Genomic DNA, 17500 nt, shown 5'->3' with positions numbered 1-17500 from the left:
TCTGTCTCGCTCTCCCTCTTCCCCTCTCTGTATCTCTCCCAACCTCTCTCTTCCCCCCTCTCTGTCTCTCTCTCTCCCTCTCTCTGTATCTCTCCCCCCCTCTCTCTGTATCTATCTCTCTCTTTATCTATGTCTCTCTCTCTCCCTCTCTCTCCTCCTCTCTCTGTATCTATCTCTCTCTTTATATCTGTCTCTCTCTCTCCCTCTCTCTGTATCTCTCCCCCCCTCTCTCTGTATCTATCTCTCTCTTTATCTATGTCTCTCTCTCTCCCTCTCTCCCCCCTCTCTCTGTATCTATCTCTCTCTTTATCTATGTCTCTCTCTCTCCCGCTCCCTCTCTCTCCCCCCCTGTATCTCTCCCCCCCTCTCTCTGTATCTATCTCTCTCTTTATCTATGTCTCTCTCTCTCCCTCTCTCTCCCCCTCTCTCTGTATCTATCTCTCTCTTTATCTATGTCTCTCTCTCTCCCGCTCCCTCTCTCTCCCCCCCCTGTATCTCTCCCCCCCTCTCTCTGTATCTATCTCTCTCTTTATCTATGTCTCTCTCTCTCCCGCTCCCTCTCTCCCCCCCCTCTCTGTATCTCGGATTTCCAAGGCCAGGCTAGGAGTGACTGGGAGGGGAGGGCGAGGGGCGGGGCCAGCCAGTGATGGCACAGGGAGCTGCAGCAGAGGACCCAAAGAGCCGCATGTGGCTCCAGAGCTGTGGGTTGCTGACACCCAGTCTAGTAGTTAAGACACCAGGCTAGAGAGCAAGAGACTGGGAATTCTCGTTCCATCAAATTCCCCTTGCTAAACGTTTGTCGAGTGAGACATTTGTTAAGTGAGCGTCGCCCCGTTTTACGACCTTTCTCGCCCCCTGTTGTTAAGCGAATCTCCGCTGTTCTTAAAGGAGTCACACGGTTGTGAAGTGAATCCGGCTTCTCCATTGACTCCGAAGGTCGCCAAAGGAGATCGCGTGAGCCTGGGACGCTGCGACCGTCATAAATACGAGCCGGTTGCCAAATGATTGGTGATTTTGATCGTGTGGCCGGCCACAGGGAGGCCCAATGGCTGTAAGTGTGAAAGAAACAATCCTAAATAACTTTTTCCAGGACTTTTGTAACTTTGAATGGTCACTAAACACAACGTTGTACGTCAAGGGCTACTTGTACTGTATTCTGTTTTCAAAGAAGAAAAACCAAGGAGGTCCAGTTACTAGTTTAAGGAACAAGCACCTTTGAAACATCAACCATGACCTGAAGGATCAGCGTCTTCCTTCTCCTCCTCCTCCTCCTCCACTTCTTCTTCTTCTTCCCTCCTCTTCCTTCTCTTCTTTTTTTCTTCTTCTTCCTCTTCCTCTTCTTCCCTCCTCTTCTTCTCCCTCCTCCTCCTCTCTTCTTCTTTTTCTTTTCTTCTTCTTCTTCCCTCCTCCTCCTTCTTCTTGTTCCCTCCTCCTCTTCTCCCTCCTCCTCCTCCTCTTCTTCTTCTTCCCTCCTCCTCTTCTTCTTCCTCCTCCTCCTCTTCTTCTTCCCTCCTCCTCCTCCTCTTCTTCTTCTTCCTCCTCCTCTTCTTCTTCCTCTTCCTCTTCTTCCTCCTCCTCTTCTTCTTCTTCCTCCTCTTCTTCTTCTTCCCTCCTCCTCCTCCTCTTCTTCTTTCCTCCTCCTCCTCTTCTTCTTCTTCTTCCCTCCTCCTCCTCCTCCTCTTCTTCTTCTTCCTCCTCCTCTTCCTCTTCCTCTTCTTCTTCCTCCTCCTCCTCTTCTTCTTCTTCCCTCCTCCTCCTCCTCCTCTTCTTCTTCTTCCTCCTCCTCTTCTTCTTCCTCTTCCTCTTCTTCCTCCTCCTCCTCTTCTTCTTCCTCCTCTTCTTCTTCTTCCCTCCTCCTCCTCCTCTTCTTCTTCTTCTTCCCTCCTCCTCCTCCTCCTCCTCTTCTTCTTCCTCCTCCTCTTCTTCTTCCTCTTCCTCTTCTTCTTCCTCCTCCTCCTCCTCCTCCCTCCTCCCTCCGAACAGAACAGAACAAAATCACAGAGTCGGGAGGGACCTTGGAGGTCTTCTAGTCCAACCTCTGCTCAGGCAGGAAACTCGTTTGAACCCCGTTTTCTCTCTCTCTTCTCCCCCCCCTCACTCTCTCTCCAGGACCAAGTGGAAGAGGCAGACGGCGGTGGGGCTGGAGCTGCTGGCCGAGGCGGGCAACTACTCCGCCTTGCAACGGATGTTCCCTTCGCCCTACTTCTACCCGCAGAGTTTGGTCTCCAACTTGGATCCCGGCGCGGCGCTCTACCTCTACCGGGGTCCCAGCGCTCCCCCTCCGGCGCTCCAGCGGCCTCTGGTACCTCGCATCCTCATCCACGGACTGCAAGGGGGCAGCGAGCCCCCACCGCCTCTGCCCCCGCTGGCCGGCGTCCTCCCCAGAGCCGCCCAGCCGCGGTGAGCGGACCCTACCCCGGGGGCTTTGCTTCAGGAAGATAACGTGGGAACGCAGCATCCCTCCGCTTCCCCGCATCGGATTGACTCTGCAAAGTGGGGATGGGATGGGGTGGGGAAGGGAGGGAGGGGAGGAGAAGGGGGGTGGAAAGGAGGCGGGGAGGGGGCCTGCCCTGCACGCATCTCGAGGCATTCCCACGACCCGCCTTTCTTTCTCGCCACCAGGCTAACCGCCTCTCCCACTAACCGAGATGCTGCAAAAAACCATCCCTGGCACTTTGAGAAATCCAGCCGCATCATTCATATATATATATATATATTTTATTTCTCTCCCCCTACCCACCCTTTTTTCCCCCCCTTTTCCTATCGTGGTTTCTTTCTCCGCAATCTTCAACTGGCTAATCAGGCAGCCCCTTTCTTGGATTATTAAGTGAGTTCTAGTTGGGTTTAGGAGGTGGTGTGAATTCTGGGGGGGGGGGTTTGCACTGGTGAAATCCAATTTTTTTTTTTACTACCGGTTCTGTGGGCGTGGCAGGGGAAGGATACTGCAAAATCCCCATTCCCTCCCCACTCCTGGGGAAGGATATTGCAAAATCTCCACTCCCACCCCACTCCAGGGGAAGGATACTGCAAAATCCCCATTTCCTCCCCACTCCTGGGAAAAGGATACTGCAAAATCTCCATTCCCTCCCCACTCCTGGGGAAGGATACTGCAAAATCCCCATTCCCTCCCCACTCCTGAGAGAAGAATATTGCAAAATCTCCACTCCCACCCCACTCAGGGGAAGGATACTGCAAAATCCCCATTCCCTCCCCAAAATCCCCATTCCCTCCCCACTCCTGGGGGAAGGATATTGCAAAATCTCCACTCCCTCCCCACTCCAGGGAAAGGATACTGCAAAATCTCCATTCCCACCCCACTCCTGGGGGAAGGATATTGCAAAATCTCCATTCCCACCCTACTCTGGGGCCAGCCAGAGGTGCTATTTGCCGGTTCTCCGAATTGCTCAAAATTTCCACTATCGGTTCGCCAGAACCTGTCAGAACCTGCTGGATTTCACCCCTGGTTTTTTTGCCAGTTTAAGAGTCCCTGTCCTATCCCAAGAGATGGCCAGCCGTCCTTCAACCACGTTTTAGAGATGCAAACCTGGTTTAATGAGTTGTGTGAAGTGTGTAGCTCTGCCTTAGTGTGTGAATCCCGGAATGTAAGTTAATTCAGCAACCCCACATTTTTGCACTTGTGGCTGGAATTCAACTCCACACTACAGAGAAAGTAGAATGCATCTTTTCCCCCATCCTGGCCCATCTGGACTCCCAAACTCCCGACATCCCCAGCCAACATAGTCACCAAAAAAAAAAAAATTAAGGTTCATTTATAGTCCAAAACTTCCTAGAAAGTGCCCAGTTGGGAAAACCTCCTTTTGATGTTTCCTGTACATAATTGGTTTATTTTGCAAATCACAACATTCCTTCTGCTTTACAACCTAGAGTGTGTTTCCTCTTTTTTTGCTAAAAAAGAAATATTTTTCTTTAGGAATCCGCCCCGCACGTATCGGCAATCGATCTGCATATTGATTTTCTGAGTTTACAGGGCCTGGTACTGGCTTTTTTCTCTTCCTGTTTGCTCCTTTGCTCACTTTCTGAAGCCCCCAAAATTGTCCCTCCCATTTTTGCAGAAAAAAAACGAGGCAAACCCCCTCCCCTCCCCAGCTCTGTTCCTGATGGGCCATGCAAAGCAATGGAACACATTTCTGCATTTTTGTTCATCGTAGAGTTGGCTTGGCATGAAATTGGAAACAGGACAATTAAAAAAAAAGATTTCAAAACACATGCCGGATAGACTCAGCAGCTTCACCGTGTCATCACACATGTGTGTGTGTGTTTGTGTGTGTTTGTGTGTGTGTATCTACCTGAGAGTGAGCCCCAACGGGTTCTAGGCGTCTCAAAGTGATGATAAAGCTTCCTCTGCTTGCTGCTCTCTTCAAGGGGGTCGATTGCGTTCAATCCCCAGGTGTGCTCTGTTTGCAGAAAGAGAGAGAGAGAAAAGAAAGGAAATGCAAACGCCGAGCAAACAAACGCAAACACACACAAAACAATCCTGCTTTAAATGTGGGTCAGGGGGAAGACGGGGCCCGGTTCCCTACGGACAAACGGACGACTCTAAATCCCATTACGACGAACTGGAGAGAGACCTGATTTGCAAGGCCTTCTCTCCTTTTCTGATTTCAGGCATCAAAAGTAGGGCGGGGGGGGGGGGAACTAGAGAAGGGAATTCAGTTTTTGGATCGAAGGAACTTCCCAGATCTTGTAGAAGCAACTGGTTCTCGGTTGCTTCAATAAGAGTTCCAGATCTGGTCTACAGCATTCGATGACCACCGAGGAGGACATCTTCCCTGCTATCTATGGATTTTTGTAGCTCAGATCTGGACACCACGCCAGACTTGGACCACTTCACCAGCTCTGGATCCACCGGACAGGGGATTCTAAAAACATTCTAGAACCTAAATGTCTGTAGAGCTTCTCAGTCATTCAGGTTGTCCCAAAGGTGCCTTTTTTCAAGAGGCCACTGGACTTTCTGGGTTTTTCTCTGAAGACTTTTCGCTTCTCATCCGAGAAGCTTCTTCAGCTCTGACTGGATGCGAGCCTGGATAATGACATTTAGAACTCATTTTTAAACCAAGGAGGGAGAGCTGAGAAACATTTTTTAAAAAGCCTTCTGCCCATTTTTTATTCCACGAATCCTCCAACCCTTCCCATAAATTCGTGCCAGTAGGTACAATTATTATACATCTCATTCCTAGGACCTACAAGTTCATGTTCCTTGGGAGGCCACATCTACGGATGCTTTTTGAACGTCAACTCGGCGGTCTGGTTTTGGTGTCTTTTAGCCAAGAGTCCCAGGGGTCTGCAACCTTAAACACTCAAAAGAGCCATTTGGACCCGTTTCCCACAGAAAAAAAAAAAAAAACACAACGGGAGCCACAAAACCTGGGTGGCTCCAGGGTAGCCACGCCTACCTAGCTGGCCATTAGGGCAGAGAACCGGTTGTTAAAAAACACCACAAAATCCTTTTCTCTCTCTCTCTCCTCCCATCTCTCTATGTCTCTTTCTCTCCCCATATCTTCTCCTCTCTCTCTGTATCTCTCTCTCTGTTCCCCCTCTCTCGGTATCTCTATGTCTCTCTCTGTATCTCTCCCTCCCTCCCTCCCTCTCTTTCTGTCTCTCCCCCCTCTCTGTATCTCTCTTCCCCACTCTCTTCCCCCCCTTTCTGTATCTCTCTCTATGTCTCTCTCCCCCCTCTCTCTGTATCTCTATGTCTCTCTCTGTATCTCTCTCCCCCTCCCTCTTTCTGTCTCTCCCCTCTCTGTATCTCTCTCCCTCTCTTCCCCCCCTTTCTGTATCTCTCTGTCTCTCTCCCCCCTCTCTGTATCTCTATGTCTCTCTGTGTATCTCTCCCTCCCTCCCTCCCTATTTGTCTCTCCCCCCTCTCTCTGTATCTCTTCCCCACTCTTCCCCCTTTCTGTATCTCTCTCTCCCCTCTCTCTGTATCTCTGTATCTCTCTCCCCCTCCCTCTCTTTCTGTCTCTCCCCTCTCTATCTCTCTCCCCCTTTCTGTATCTCTATCTATCTATGTCTCTCTCCCCTCCTCTCTCTGTATCTCTGTGTCTGTCTCTCTCCCTCCCTCTCTCTGTCTCTCCCCTTCTGTATCTCTCCGTCTCTTCCTCTTTCTGTATCTGTCTCTCTCCCCTTATCTCTGTATCTCTCTCTCTCCCTCTCTTCCCCCTGTATCTCTCTTTACCTGTCTCTCTCTCCCCCCTCTGTATCTCTCTCCACCTCTTCCCCCCTCTCTCTGTATCTCTCTATGTCTCTCTCTCCCTCTTCCCCCTCTCTCTGTATCTCTCTCTCTCTTTATCTATGTCTCTCTCTCTCCCGCTCCCTCTCTCCCCCCACCTCTCTGTATCTCGGATTTCCAAGGCCAGGTGAGGAGGGACTGGGAAGGGAGGGTGAGGGGCGCGGCCAGCCACTGATGGGACAGGGAGCTGCAGCAGAGGGCCCAAAGAGCCGCATGAGGCTCCGGAGCCGCAGGTTGCTGACCCCCGGGGCAAGACTAAACGAGAAACATTGAGCCTGGAAAGAGATCCAATCTTTTTTAATTTATTTAATTTATTTTTTATTTTTTTTTTGCAGTCAGGTGTTTGCCTGTAGAACAAATCCACCTTTCTCTAGCCAGGAGAACAAAACCATACATATTGTATCTTAGCCTAATGTAAAATTTTTAAAAAAGTCCTTTCATGCTAAGGATTTTTCCAAGACGATGTTCCTTCTTTTTAAAATTTTGGTTTTTTTGGTTTTGTTTTTTTTTTTCTTGTCGCCGTTGTAAATAACTGTGTGCACAAAGTATATTATTTATGGTGAATCCCCCTTCCTCCCCCCCCAAGGGTGTATTTGTGTAAGTGCGTCTTGTTAAAAGTCTGTACCACTGTGGGATTCTCTCCGTTTTTTGGATTTTATAACGGAAGGAAGGAAGGAAAAAAAAAAAAAAGGAGAATTCTGCTTTAGAAGAGCTCAGATTAAAAACAAAACAAAAAAAAATCTCTCTCTCTCTTTTTTTAATGTGGAAATAAACTTCTTTACAACAGAAGGGGGGGGTCCTTGTGAAGCCTTTTGATTTTTTTACTAGCAGGAAAAAAAAATCTGGTTGAAACATCAAAGCGAGGTGAAAAGCCCCGAAGGAGTTTATGCAGGGGAAACAGCCATCCGTCCGTCCGTCTGTCCATCCTTCCCATTATTTTGCCCTAGCTCAGCCCGTTTCGAGAGTTATCTCTCTCGCGCTTTCATTTTAGTAAAAAAAAAAAAACCCAAGGTTTTTTACCACCCGCTCGACTTAACGGCTACGGCGGAGCCCAACGTTTCCGTTGCTAAGCGAGACGTTTATCGGGCTTTGCCTCGTTTTGAGACCTTTCTTCGCCACAGTTGTTAAGCGGACGGCTGGAGTTGTTACTGTCCGCGTTCCAGAAAACCCCAACTCCGATTAAAAACGCCGAGGCAAGCATTCTCTCAAAGCTCCATTTATTCGAGTAGGGGTACTGGCACGTCTGGGAAAGTTCCGGGTTTTTCCTCAGTAAATCTGAGGAAAAATTTTCCTCAGTAAAATTACTGATTTTAATTTGGTATTGTATTGCGATTTGTATTGAAGTTGTCATTTTGTAAGCCGCCTTGAGTCCCTAGGGAGAAAGGCAGCATATAAATCGCAATAAATAAATAAATAAATAAATAAATAAATAAATAAATAAATAAATAAATAAATCAAAACCCCCAAATCCATCCCCTTTACCCATCAGTCCATCACATGCTCCAATCACCTCACTCCAACCACTCCTTCTCCAGGTGCAGGGCTGCCATGACCTTGACCGAAAAAAAGAATGTTGTTTTGTCTACATTCCCTCTACTAAATCCCTCCTCCTACTTTCCCCACACACGAGAAGGTGGCAGCGTGGGAGCTTCCGGAGCTAATATGGCTTCCAAAGCCGACAGTTACATTGGTCACGCGGCAGTTAAGCGTTATGCTGATCGCGTCACCGCGGGGGGAATGCTTCAACGGTCGTGAGGGGGAAAAATGGTCATAAGTCATTTTTTCCCCCCTTGTTATTTTGGTCACTAAATAAGAGGTTGTAAGTCAAGGACCACCTGTGGGGGGGTCTTCCAGGTTATAACTTAAGGAGACTTAATTTGCCATGGGACTTAACAACTGTTTTCCACACACCCCGTTGTAGCACGCCCCGTAGTTGTGCGGTCAAAATTTGGACGCTTGCTTCATATTTATGACGGCTGCAGCTTTTGCGACCTTCTGACAAGCCAAGTCAATAGGGAAGCCGGATTCACTTAACAACCACGTTGCCAACTTAAAAACTGCAGGGATTCGCTTAACAACGGTGGCAGGAATGATCGTCAAATGGGGCAAAGCTCATTGAACAAACTGCCTTGCTTAGCGACAGAAAAGTTGGGCTCAATTGTCGTCGTAAGTCGAGAACTACTTGTACAACAGTATCTGTGTTTCCATCTTCATAGCCTCTTCTTCCATCTCAGGCAGGATGGGCTGCTGTTATATTACTGGGATTACAGTTTGACAATCCCTAAAATTTATCTTAGTTTACTTTCCTGTCCACACTTCCTTGGCTGACTTTGAAAAAAACTAAACAAACCTGGTTAGAAACTTGGATGGGAGACCAGAAATTCCAGGGTTGCAGGAACCAAAATATCTTAAATATCCCAAGGGACCTCAGGGACAATGATGGGATGATGAAAATTTAAAAAGGTTTTCCATTTGATTACCAGCTCAACAGGAAGGAGAATTCTTTGAATAAATAAACGATGGATTTTTCACATTTCTGAATCGCCCATCTCCCTCGAACAGGGAGTTAAATACTCACCTGTACAACAAGCCTGTAAGGTAGAGATCGCATTGGAGGCGGCACATCTAAAATTAAAAGAGAATTATCTAAGCGCATAAGAAAGATCAAACTTTAACACAGAAATAATTTGATAGTAACAGTAACAGTAGCTGAGAGTCGGTTTGGTGTAATGGTTAAGGCGCCAAGCTAAAAAAACAGGAGGCTGTGAGTTCTAGTTGTGCCTTGGGCACGAAGCTAGCTGGATAACCTTGAGCCAGCCAGTTTTTCTCAGCCCTGGGAAGGAGGCAATGGCTAACCATTCTGAAAAACCTTGCCAAGGAAACCGTAGAGACTTGTCCAGGCCAACATGATTGAACAGAAGCACCCACAAGTTCTGGTGGCAAGGAGTTCCACTGATTAATTGTTCTTTCTATCAGGAAATTTCTCCTTAATTCTAGGCTGCTTCTCTCCTTGGTTAGTTTCCATCCATTGCTTCTTATCCTGCCTTCTGGTGCTTTGGAAAATAGGTTGACCCCCTCATTTTAATTTAATTTAATTTAATTTCCAATTTATATACCGCCCTTCTCCCTGAGGACTCAGGGCGGTGTACAGCCAAGATAAAAAACATAGAATACAAATATTAAAAAACATTTAAAAATATATATAAATTTTGTAGGAGCCCCTCAAATATTGGAACTCTGCTATCATGTCACCCTGGTTCTTCTTTTCCTTAAACTAGACCAGGGGTCTGCAACCTTAAACACTCAAAAGAGCCATTTGGACTCGTTTCCCACAGAAAAGAAAACACCGGGAGCCACAAAACCTGGGTGGGCGTGGCCAACTCGATGTCACTCACTTCTACCAGTCACATGACACCCCCTTAGCCACGCCTACCTAGCCAGTCATTAGGGCAGAGAACCAGTTGTTAAAAAACACCGGGAACCACAAAACCCTTTCGACATCTCTCTCTCTCTCCCTTCCCTCCCTCTCTCCCTCCCTTTTTCCTCTCTCTCCCTCTCTCTCTGTATCTCTCTCTCTCTCTTTATCTCTCTGTCTCTGCCCTGGCTGCTTCTCCATCCCCTGCCATCACCCTTATCTTCTCAGGCCAGGCGAGGAGTGACTGGGAGGGGAGGGTGAGGGGTGGGACCAGCTAGTGGTGGGATCACCCGACAAGGAGCCACAGCAGAGAGCCCAAAGAGCCACATGCGGCTCCGGAGCCGCAGGTTGCTGACCCAATTCCTGCAACCGTTCTTCGTATGTTTTAGCCTCCAGTCCCCTAATCATCTTTGCTGCTCTTCTCTGCACTCTTTCCAGAATCTCGACATGTTTTTTAATAGGTAGTCCTGACCTACCTATTCATTTTGTGACCGCTCAAAGTTACGACGACACTGAAAAAAGGTGGCCATTATGGCCATTTTTCACACTTAGGACCCTTGCCGTAGCATCCCCCCCCCACGGTCATGTGATCAACTGACTCGTATTTATGACGGTTGCAGTTTCCCGGGGTCACGCGATCTCCTTTTTGCCACCTTCTGACAAGCAAAGTCAATGGGATTCACTTAACAACCGTGTTACCCTGTTTCCCCCCCCCCAAAATAAGACATCCCAATAATAAGCCCAACCGGGCTTTTGAGCGCGTGGCAATAAGGCCGAGCGCTTATTTCAGGGTTCAAAAAAATATAAAACAGGGTCTTATTTTGGGGGAAACACAGTATCTATCATATCTATCTATCTATCTATCTATCTATCTATCTATCTATCTATCTATCTATCTATCTTTCTATCTATCTATCTATCTATCATCTATCTCTACCTATCTACCTACCTACCTACCTACCTACCTATCTATCTGCCCTGTTTTCCCCAAAATAAGACATCCCCTGATAATAAGCCCAATCGAGCTTTTGAGCGCGTGGCAATAAGGCTGAGCGCTTATTTCAGGGTTCAAAAAAATATAAGACAGGGTCTTATTTTCGGGGAAACACGGGTACTGTTAACAGCTGCAGTGATTCGCTTAACAAACGTGGCAAGAAAGGTCGTAAGAGGGGGGCAAAGCTCACTTAACCATTTTGGGCTCAATTCTGGTCGTAAGTCGAGGATTACCTGTATGGTGGGGACCAAAACTGGATCAGAGGTGAGGAGGAGACTTTAACGATCTGTTTAGAGCCATTTTCCCCTCTCTGGTTTTTATTTTTTTTTTAAGGAACTCTTTCATTTGGGAGGGGTGTCCCTCCTCCCTTCGCTTCACTCACTCAAGCCCCCCTCTTCTTTGCCAAAAAAAAGAAAAAAAACAAACCAGGATGGGAGACAATTTAAGGACGATGTTGCCCCCCCCCCAACCTCATTTCCCAACCTTGCTGGGTGAATTATTAACCTGGGGATAATGGCTGTAAATTATCTGCTTGAGTTAATCTAAATGGATGTCCCTCCCCTTTTTAATAATTATGGAAACATTTTTTGGAAGAGGAGAAAGAGAGAGGGAGGGAGGAGGAGGACAGGAATGTATTTCTCGTCTGTCTTCGGCCAGTTTCTCCTCCTCGCCAGCTGGTCTCCGGGAAGAGTTTTCAGGGTTTTTTTTTTTTTTTAGATTTTGCCCCCTCCCTCTCCCACTTTCCATCTTGGGAAGGAGGCAGATGGATTGCGAGGCCTTTTAAAAGAGCAGCAAGTTTTCTTTTGCCAGTTCAGTTTCCCCCCCCCCTTCCCCCTCTTTTTCTCTCCCTCCCTCCTTTTTCTCTCCAAGCTGAAGGCCAAATTAATTTTGATAAAATAACCAGTTTTGGGGGCTCAGAAGTTTTTTCAGAAGCTCTCGCTCCTCCTTCTCTGTGGTCCAACCATCCAGGATTCATTTAGTGGGGTGTGTGTGTTTTTTTAAAAAAATATTTATAAAGTGGTACCTCGCTAAGGGACACGGTGGCTCAGCGGCTAAGACGCTGAGCTTGTCGATCGAAAGTGTCAGCAGTTCAGCGGTTCGAATCCCTAGTGCCGCGGAACGGGATGAGTTCCCATGACTTGTCCCAGCTTCTGCCAACCTAGCAGTTCGAAAGCAGGTAAAAAATGCAAGTAGAAAAATAGGGACCACCTTTGGTGGGAAGCCTAGCTGGCTTTTGTGCCTAAGGCAGGACTAGAACTCCCAGTATCCAAGTTTCTAGCCTGGGGAGAGGGGCGGAAAGGAAAGGAAAGGGAAGGGAAGGGAAAGGATAAAGGAAGGGAAGGAAAAGGATAAAGGAAAGGAAGGGAAGCTAGGGAAAGGAGAAGGGAAGGGAAGAGGGAAGGAAAGAAAAGAAAGCTAGGGAAGTAAAGTTAGGGAAGGGAAGAGGGAAGGAAAGGAAAAGGATAAAGGAAGGGAAGAGAAGCTAGGGAAAGGAGAAGGGAAGAGGGAAGGAAAGAAAAAGAAAGCTAGGGAAGGGAAGGGAAGCGAGGGAAGGGAGAAGGGAAGGGAAGAGGAAAGGGAAGGAAAAGGATAAAGGAAGGGAAGAGAAGTTAGGGAAAGGAGAAGGGAAGGGAAGAGGGAAGGAAAGAAAAAGAAAGCTAGGGAAGGGAAGTAAAGTTAGGGAAGGGAAGTAAAGTTAGGGAAGGGAGAAAGGAAGGGAAGGGAAGGAAAAGAAAGCTAGGGAAGGGAAGTAAAGTTATGGGAGGGAAGGGAAGGAAAAGGATAAAGGAAGGGAAGAGAAGTTAGGGAAAGGAGAAAGGAAGGGAAGAGGGAAGGAAAGAAAAAGAAAGCTAGGGAAGGGAAGTTAGGGAAGGGAAGTAAAGTTAGGGAAGGGAGAAGGGAAAGGAAGAGGGAAGGGAAGGAAAAGAAAGTTAGGGAAGGGAGAAGGAAAGGGAAGGAAAAGGATAAAGGAAGGGAAGACATAAACCTTAAAAAAAAAATTTGGGGAACTCTTTGCAATGCATTTGGCTCCAAAGGCAGCTGTCATTCACGCCCTCCGCCTTGCTTTGCCCTTGTGAAAAATGACAACTTTCCATAACAAAGCACCACTGGGGGAAGCGGGGTGTGTGTGGAGAAAGGATTTGGACCGACTGAGCATCTGAGTGAGTTTGTGTGTGCTTATGGAAAAAAAAGAAAAAAGTGTGTGTGCGAAGACGGACAAGACCAGCAGCAGGATTGTCCTCAGCTTAAGGTTAATGAAGTAAGAGCAGTCTCTTTTTTCAAGGCAGGGTAAACAGAGAGGGGGGGACACCCCCCCTCTGCCCCCTCCCCAATACAAAGAGGCCTCCTGTTCGAGGACAGGCCTACATGGATTGACTTAAACCCAGGGGATAAGTGCTTGAAATTTAATCTTATTGCCTAAGAATGAGCCCAAACAAAACTCTCTTAAAATCATATTAAAAATCTATCAAAGGAACAACTTGGTCTTTTATCAGGGTGAAAGAAAGAGAGAGAGAGAGAAACGAGGGGAACGGGGCGAAATAATTAAGCCCGCCGTCTTTATATCCCTAAAAAATGGAAATCTTCATTATTCTCGCAACTGCGACTGGCGTGCTCTTAATGAAGGACAACTTTTTTTTCGGGACGCCTGAAAAAGGCCACACGGTTTTTAAAAAAAAATCTGCTTTCTGGAGACACGTCTGGGGAAAAAGAGGCATTTGGAAGCCCCCCCCCCCTTCCTCACTCGGAAAAAAAAAAGGGGGGGTGTTAAATTTAAAATCAATTTGAAAGGACACGTTAAAAAGAGGTTTGCTGGTGGCCAAATGGAAAGTTTTTGACAGTTTCCTGGAAAACCCCTGGAAGTCAACGGGGTTTAATGGGTGCATTCAGAGAGGTTGGACTAGAAGACCTCCAAGGTCCCTTCCAGATCTATTCTGATTGATCGATTGATTGAATTCAGGCCATGAAAAAAAAAATAAGGACAAAACAATCAACGCCTGCTCGGATAGGTTTCCCGGTGTATCTCTGAATGCTTACTTGTTCTATGCAATGGGGAAAAAAAACCAAATTCACCCTATCTGATGGCAGATATTAAAATAATATTTTATTTTGAGAGACAGCCCTGCCGCTTTAGAGCCAGCTACCTATCTCCTGGCTGATGCGCAACTAGTAAAACCCAAGTTGTTAATGTCACTTAAACTCAAAACGAAAAGAGGCACATTAAAGGCAGCCGAGTGGTACGTTTTTCAGAGGGATCTTTCTAATACACTTAGAAATGTTGATTGTCAAAAATCTACATTTAGCACCCTCCGATGTTGGAGTGACATTTCTCTCTTGCAAAAAAAGCTTTTTTTCCCGCTCTCCCCCCATTCCAAGAGTGTCTGCGTTTCATTCAGAAACAAACAGAAAATGTTAAAGATTTGTTCTGAATTCTGATATGGGCTTGGCGTTAAGTCAGGATATTTTCAGCAAGGGACGCTGGAAACGGGCTGGAGTTTTGTTTTGTTTTTTTCCTGGAAAGCATCGTTCTTGTTTTATTTGAATTTATTTATCAAATTTATAGGGACGCGGTGGCTCAGACGCTGAGCTTGCCGATCGAAAGGTCGGCAGTTCGGCGGTTCGAATCCCTAGTGCCGCGTGACGGGGTGAGCTCCCGTGACTTGTCCCAGCTTCTGCCAACCTAGCAGTTCGAAAGCACGTAAAAAAAAAAATGCAAGTAGAAAAATAGGGACCACCTTTGGTGGGAAGGGAACAGCGTTCCGTGGGCCTTTGGCGTTGAGTCATGCCGGCCACATGACCACGGAGAACGTCTTCGGACAGCGCTGGCTCTTCGGTTTAGAAGATGTGTGAGAGGAACCTTTAACTTCATCTTATCTGGGGACCAGAAGTTGTTGCAAAGCGAGGCAGTTGTGAAGAGAATCATGTCTGATTTTACAGCCTTTTTAAAATCATGGTTAAGCAAACCAAACTGCAGTTGGTTTGGTTTGTCTGCTTGCGGAGTCTCCCCAAATCCTCCCTAAAGAACCTCAAAAAAATTTTTCCTCTTCATTGAAAACCAATTTGAGCTGAAAGGTTTGGTAAGACGCAATTGCCTTACTGCCGATATGTCTTTAATGGAGTGGGGGGGGATTAACCCTGGTGGAACCTGGTTGGGTTTTTTTTCTTCTAGGTCAGGGTGGAAGAGAACGTTGTTCCTGGTTGGACCTGGTCATTCTCCTCTTCCAGACCAGGAGGGGAAGGGACGTTCGTGGTTGAACCTGATTGGTTTTCTCTTCTCTTCTAGATCAGGGAGGAAGAGAACGTTGTTCCTGGTTGAACCTGGTTAGTCTTCTTTTCTAGATCAGGAAGGGAGAGGAAGTTTCTGGTTGAAACTGGTTAGTTTTTTTTCCTTCTAGATCAGGGAGGAAGGGGACACTTGGTTTGAATATGGTGGCTCTGTTCTTCTAGATCAGGAAGGAAGGGAACATTCCTGGTTGAACCTGGTTGGTTTTCTCTTCTAGATCAGGGAGGAGGGGACATTCAGTTTGAACATGGGGGTTCTGTTCTTCTAGATCAGGAAGAAATGGGATGTTCGTGGTTGATCCTATCTTCTAGATCAGGAAGGAAGGGGACATTTCTGGTTGAACCTGGTTGGTTCTTTCTTCTAGATCAGGAAGAAAGGGAATATTTCTGGTCGAACTTGATTAGTTCTTTCTTCTAGATCAGGAGGGGAGGGGACGTTTCTGGTTTAACCTGGTTAGTTTTTTTTCTTCTAGATGAGGGAGGAAGGGGACATTCCTGGTCGAACCTGATTGGTCTTCTTTTCTAGATCAGGAAGGAAGGGGACGTTCATGATTGATCCTGGTTGGTCTTCCTCTTCTAGATCAGGAAGGAAGAGGACATTCCTGGTGGAACCTGGTTTCCTCTCCTAGAGCGGAAAAGGGACATTCCTGAGGCCGTGTCTTCCCTCTCTTCCAGCTCTTTTCCAATCCTCTCCACAAGCCACCGAGAATTCCCCAGGTCAGCTGGGCGAATTTTGCTCCCCCCAGTTTCTCAGCCGTTTCTTCCTCTTGCCCTTCGAAGCCGAGGGGTCCAAACCACTCGAATATTCAAAGGCAACATTGAGATGAGGTTTGACTTGAGTCTTCTTGAGAGGGTCACGCCTGGACAAAAAGAGAGAGAGAGAGAGAGAGGAAGAGAGAGAGAGAGAGAGAGGAAGAAAGAGAGAGAGACAGAGAGAGAGAGACAGAGGAAGAGGGGGGGGGAAGAGAGAGAGAGGAAGAAAGAGAGAGAGAGAGGAAGAGAGAGGAGACAGGAAGAGAGAGAGAGGAAGAAAGAGAGAGAGAGGAAGAGAGAGATAGGGAGAGAGAGAGAGAGAGGAAGAGAGAGAGGGGGGAAGAAAGAGAGGGGAAGAGAGAGAGAGAAGGGGAGGGGGAGAGAGGGGGGAAGAGAGAGAGAGAGAGAGAGAGGAAGAGAGAGAGGTGAGGAATAAAAAAATAAAGAAGATTTTAAGCTTTAGATTTCCTGCAGAAAAAGGCTTTATTTATTTCCTTTCCCAACCCCTCCCATACGATCTTTAAAAAGTCCAACAAAAGTTTTTATTTGGCCGGTCACATTTTTTTAGAGGTAGTCCTCGACTTACAACCTTTCATTTACTGACCATTCAAAGTTACAATGCCACTGGAAAAAAGGATGGGAGGTGAGGAAGGCGAAAACGGCCTTCCTCACCTCCCATCCTTGAGGCTGGAAACGGCCTCCCAGAGCCCTATACTTACCTGGTATCCAAAACGGGCCGCGGGGAGACTCCTGGGAGGGGCGGCGTGGGCAGCGCCAGCTGGTGCGTGCATGCGTCCTGGAGCTGAACTAGGGCAACGGCTTGCGTGCCCACAGAAATGTCTCCGCGGGCCACCTGTGGCACGTGTGCCACAGGTTCGCCGTCACGGGAATAGGGTCTCCTGTCTGAGCAGGGGGTTGGACTAGAAGATCTCCGAGGTCCCTCCCAACTCTGTCTATTCTGACCTCTCACGCTTTCTAGAGTCTCAACATCTTTCTGGGATCGCGGTGACCAGACCTGGATGCAATATTCTGAGCGCGGCCTCTAAAGCGACGGACTATACGTTTATAAAATGTATTTCTTTTTTTAAAAAATACATGAAAGGTATTTATTTTTTTAAAAAGATGAAAGGTATTTATTTGAAAGTGAAGCGTTTGGGGCTCCCCTGAAAAACGGGAAGACCAGACCGGATTTCTGGAAAAGAGAGCGAGAAAGCTTTTATTCTCCTAGGGGGGGGGAGTGCGTTTTGGGTATTGGTGTCCCCTGCTTTTCTGCTAGACCCCCTTGGGGGTGCAGGGAAAGGGAATTTAAGAGAATAACAAGCTTCCAGGAACAGAGAAAAACATTGTGTGGCTGTAATCTGAAGAGACTTTTGGTGTCAGTCAAGCCCGCTCCCTGCTGGGCCGCCGAGACTTCAAAGGCAGCCCCCATCCCATCTTACATGTTATCAGCTAATCAGGCTACTATTCACTCAATAAAGCTCTTTTAAATCCACCCCACCCCCACCCCCTCGCTTGTCGTGCTGCCCATCTGCTGGCGAGGGTCAACCGCCCCCAAAAAACACGGGGGTCCCTAGCGGGTTCCGGAGAGGGAAGAGGACAATGCCCAGAGACCCCCACGTCTCCGACATCCCTCTCCGCACGCACGCACCCCCAATCTCCCTTAATTTGGTTCAAAGAGGCAGAATTGTCAGTCCCCGTTTCTGCTCCTTGTCGAGGAAAAAAAAAAGGGGGGGGAGTTTGGATTAGGGGAGGGGGGGGACTGTCTTTGTGGGACCCTTGGGTCTCCCAATCAGCTTCGTCAGCACAA

At 47.5% G+C, this 17500-nt stretch overlaps 2 protein-coding genes across 3 annotated transcripts in view; one reads left to right on the top strand and one right to left on the bottom strand.

Annotated features, from left to right (window-relative positions):
* BARHL1 (BarH like homeobox 1) overlaps positions 1-2437 on the top strand; it is a 20077-nt gene extending 17640 nt beyond the window's left edge. Inside the window, exon 4 of the mRNA XM_087880004.1 lies at positions 2110-2437. Coding sequence (XP_087736130.1) covers positions 2110-2404 — 295 coding nt within the window. The 3' untranslated portion in view covers positions 2405-2437. The remainder of the gene's footprint in view (positions 1-2109) is intronic.
* A 5013-nt stretch (positions 2438-7450) lies between these two features.
* DDX31 (DEAD-box helicase 31) overlaps positions 7451-17500 on the bottom strand; it is a 42418-nt gene continuing 32368 nt past the window's right edge. Inside the window, exons 20-22 of one of the 2 annotated variants that reach the window (XR_015730230.1) lie at positions 14394-15800; positions 8829-8875; positions 7451-7622 (exon numbers count right to left, since the gene is read on the bottom strand). Coding sequence is in view for 1 of the 2 variants with exons in the window: in XM_087879995.1 (XP_087736121.1) it covers positions 15659-15800 (142 nt within the window). In the remaining variant the exon portion in view is untranslated. Of the gene's footprint in view, positions 7623-8828; positions 8876-13737; positions 15801-17500 lie in introns of those variants that run through there. The other variant, XM_087879995.1, reaches the window with a different exon arrangement.

The sequence above is a fragment of the Pantherophis guttatus genome, chromosome 16, assembly GCF_059756535.1.
Source record: "Pantherophis guttatus breed Tessera chromosome 16, ASM5975653v1, whole genome shotgun sequence".
NCBI classification, from domain to species: Eukaryota; Metazoa; Chordata; class Lepidosauria; order Squamata; family Colubridae; genus Pantherophis; species Pantherophis guttatus.
This window is presented reverse-complemented; position numbering and strand designations above follow the sequence as displayed.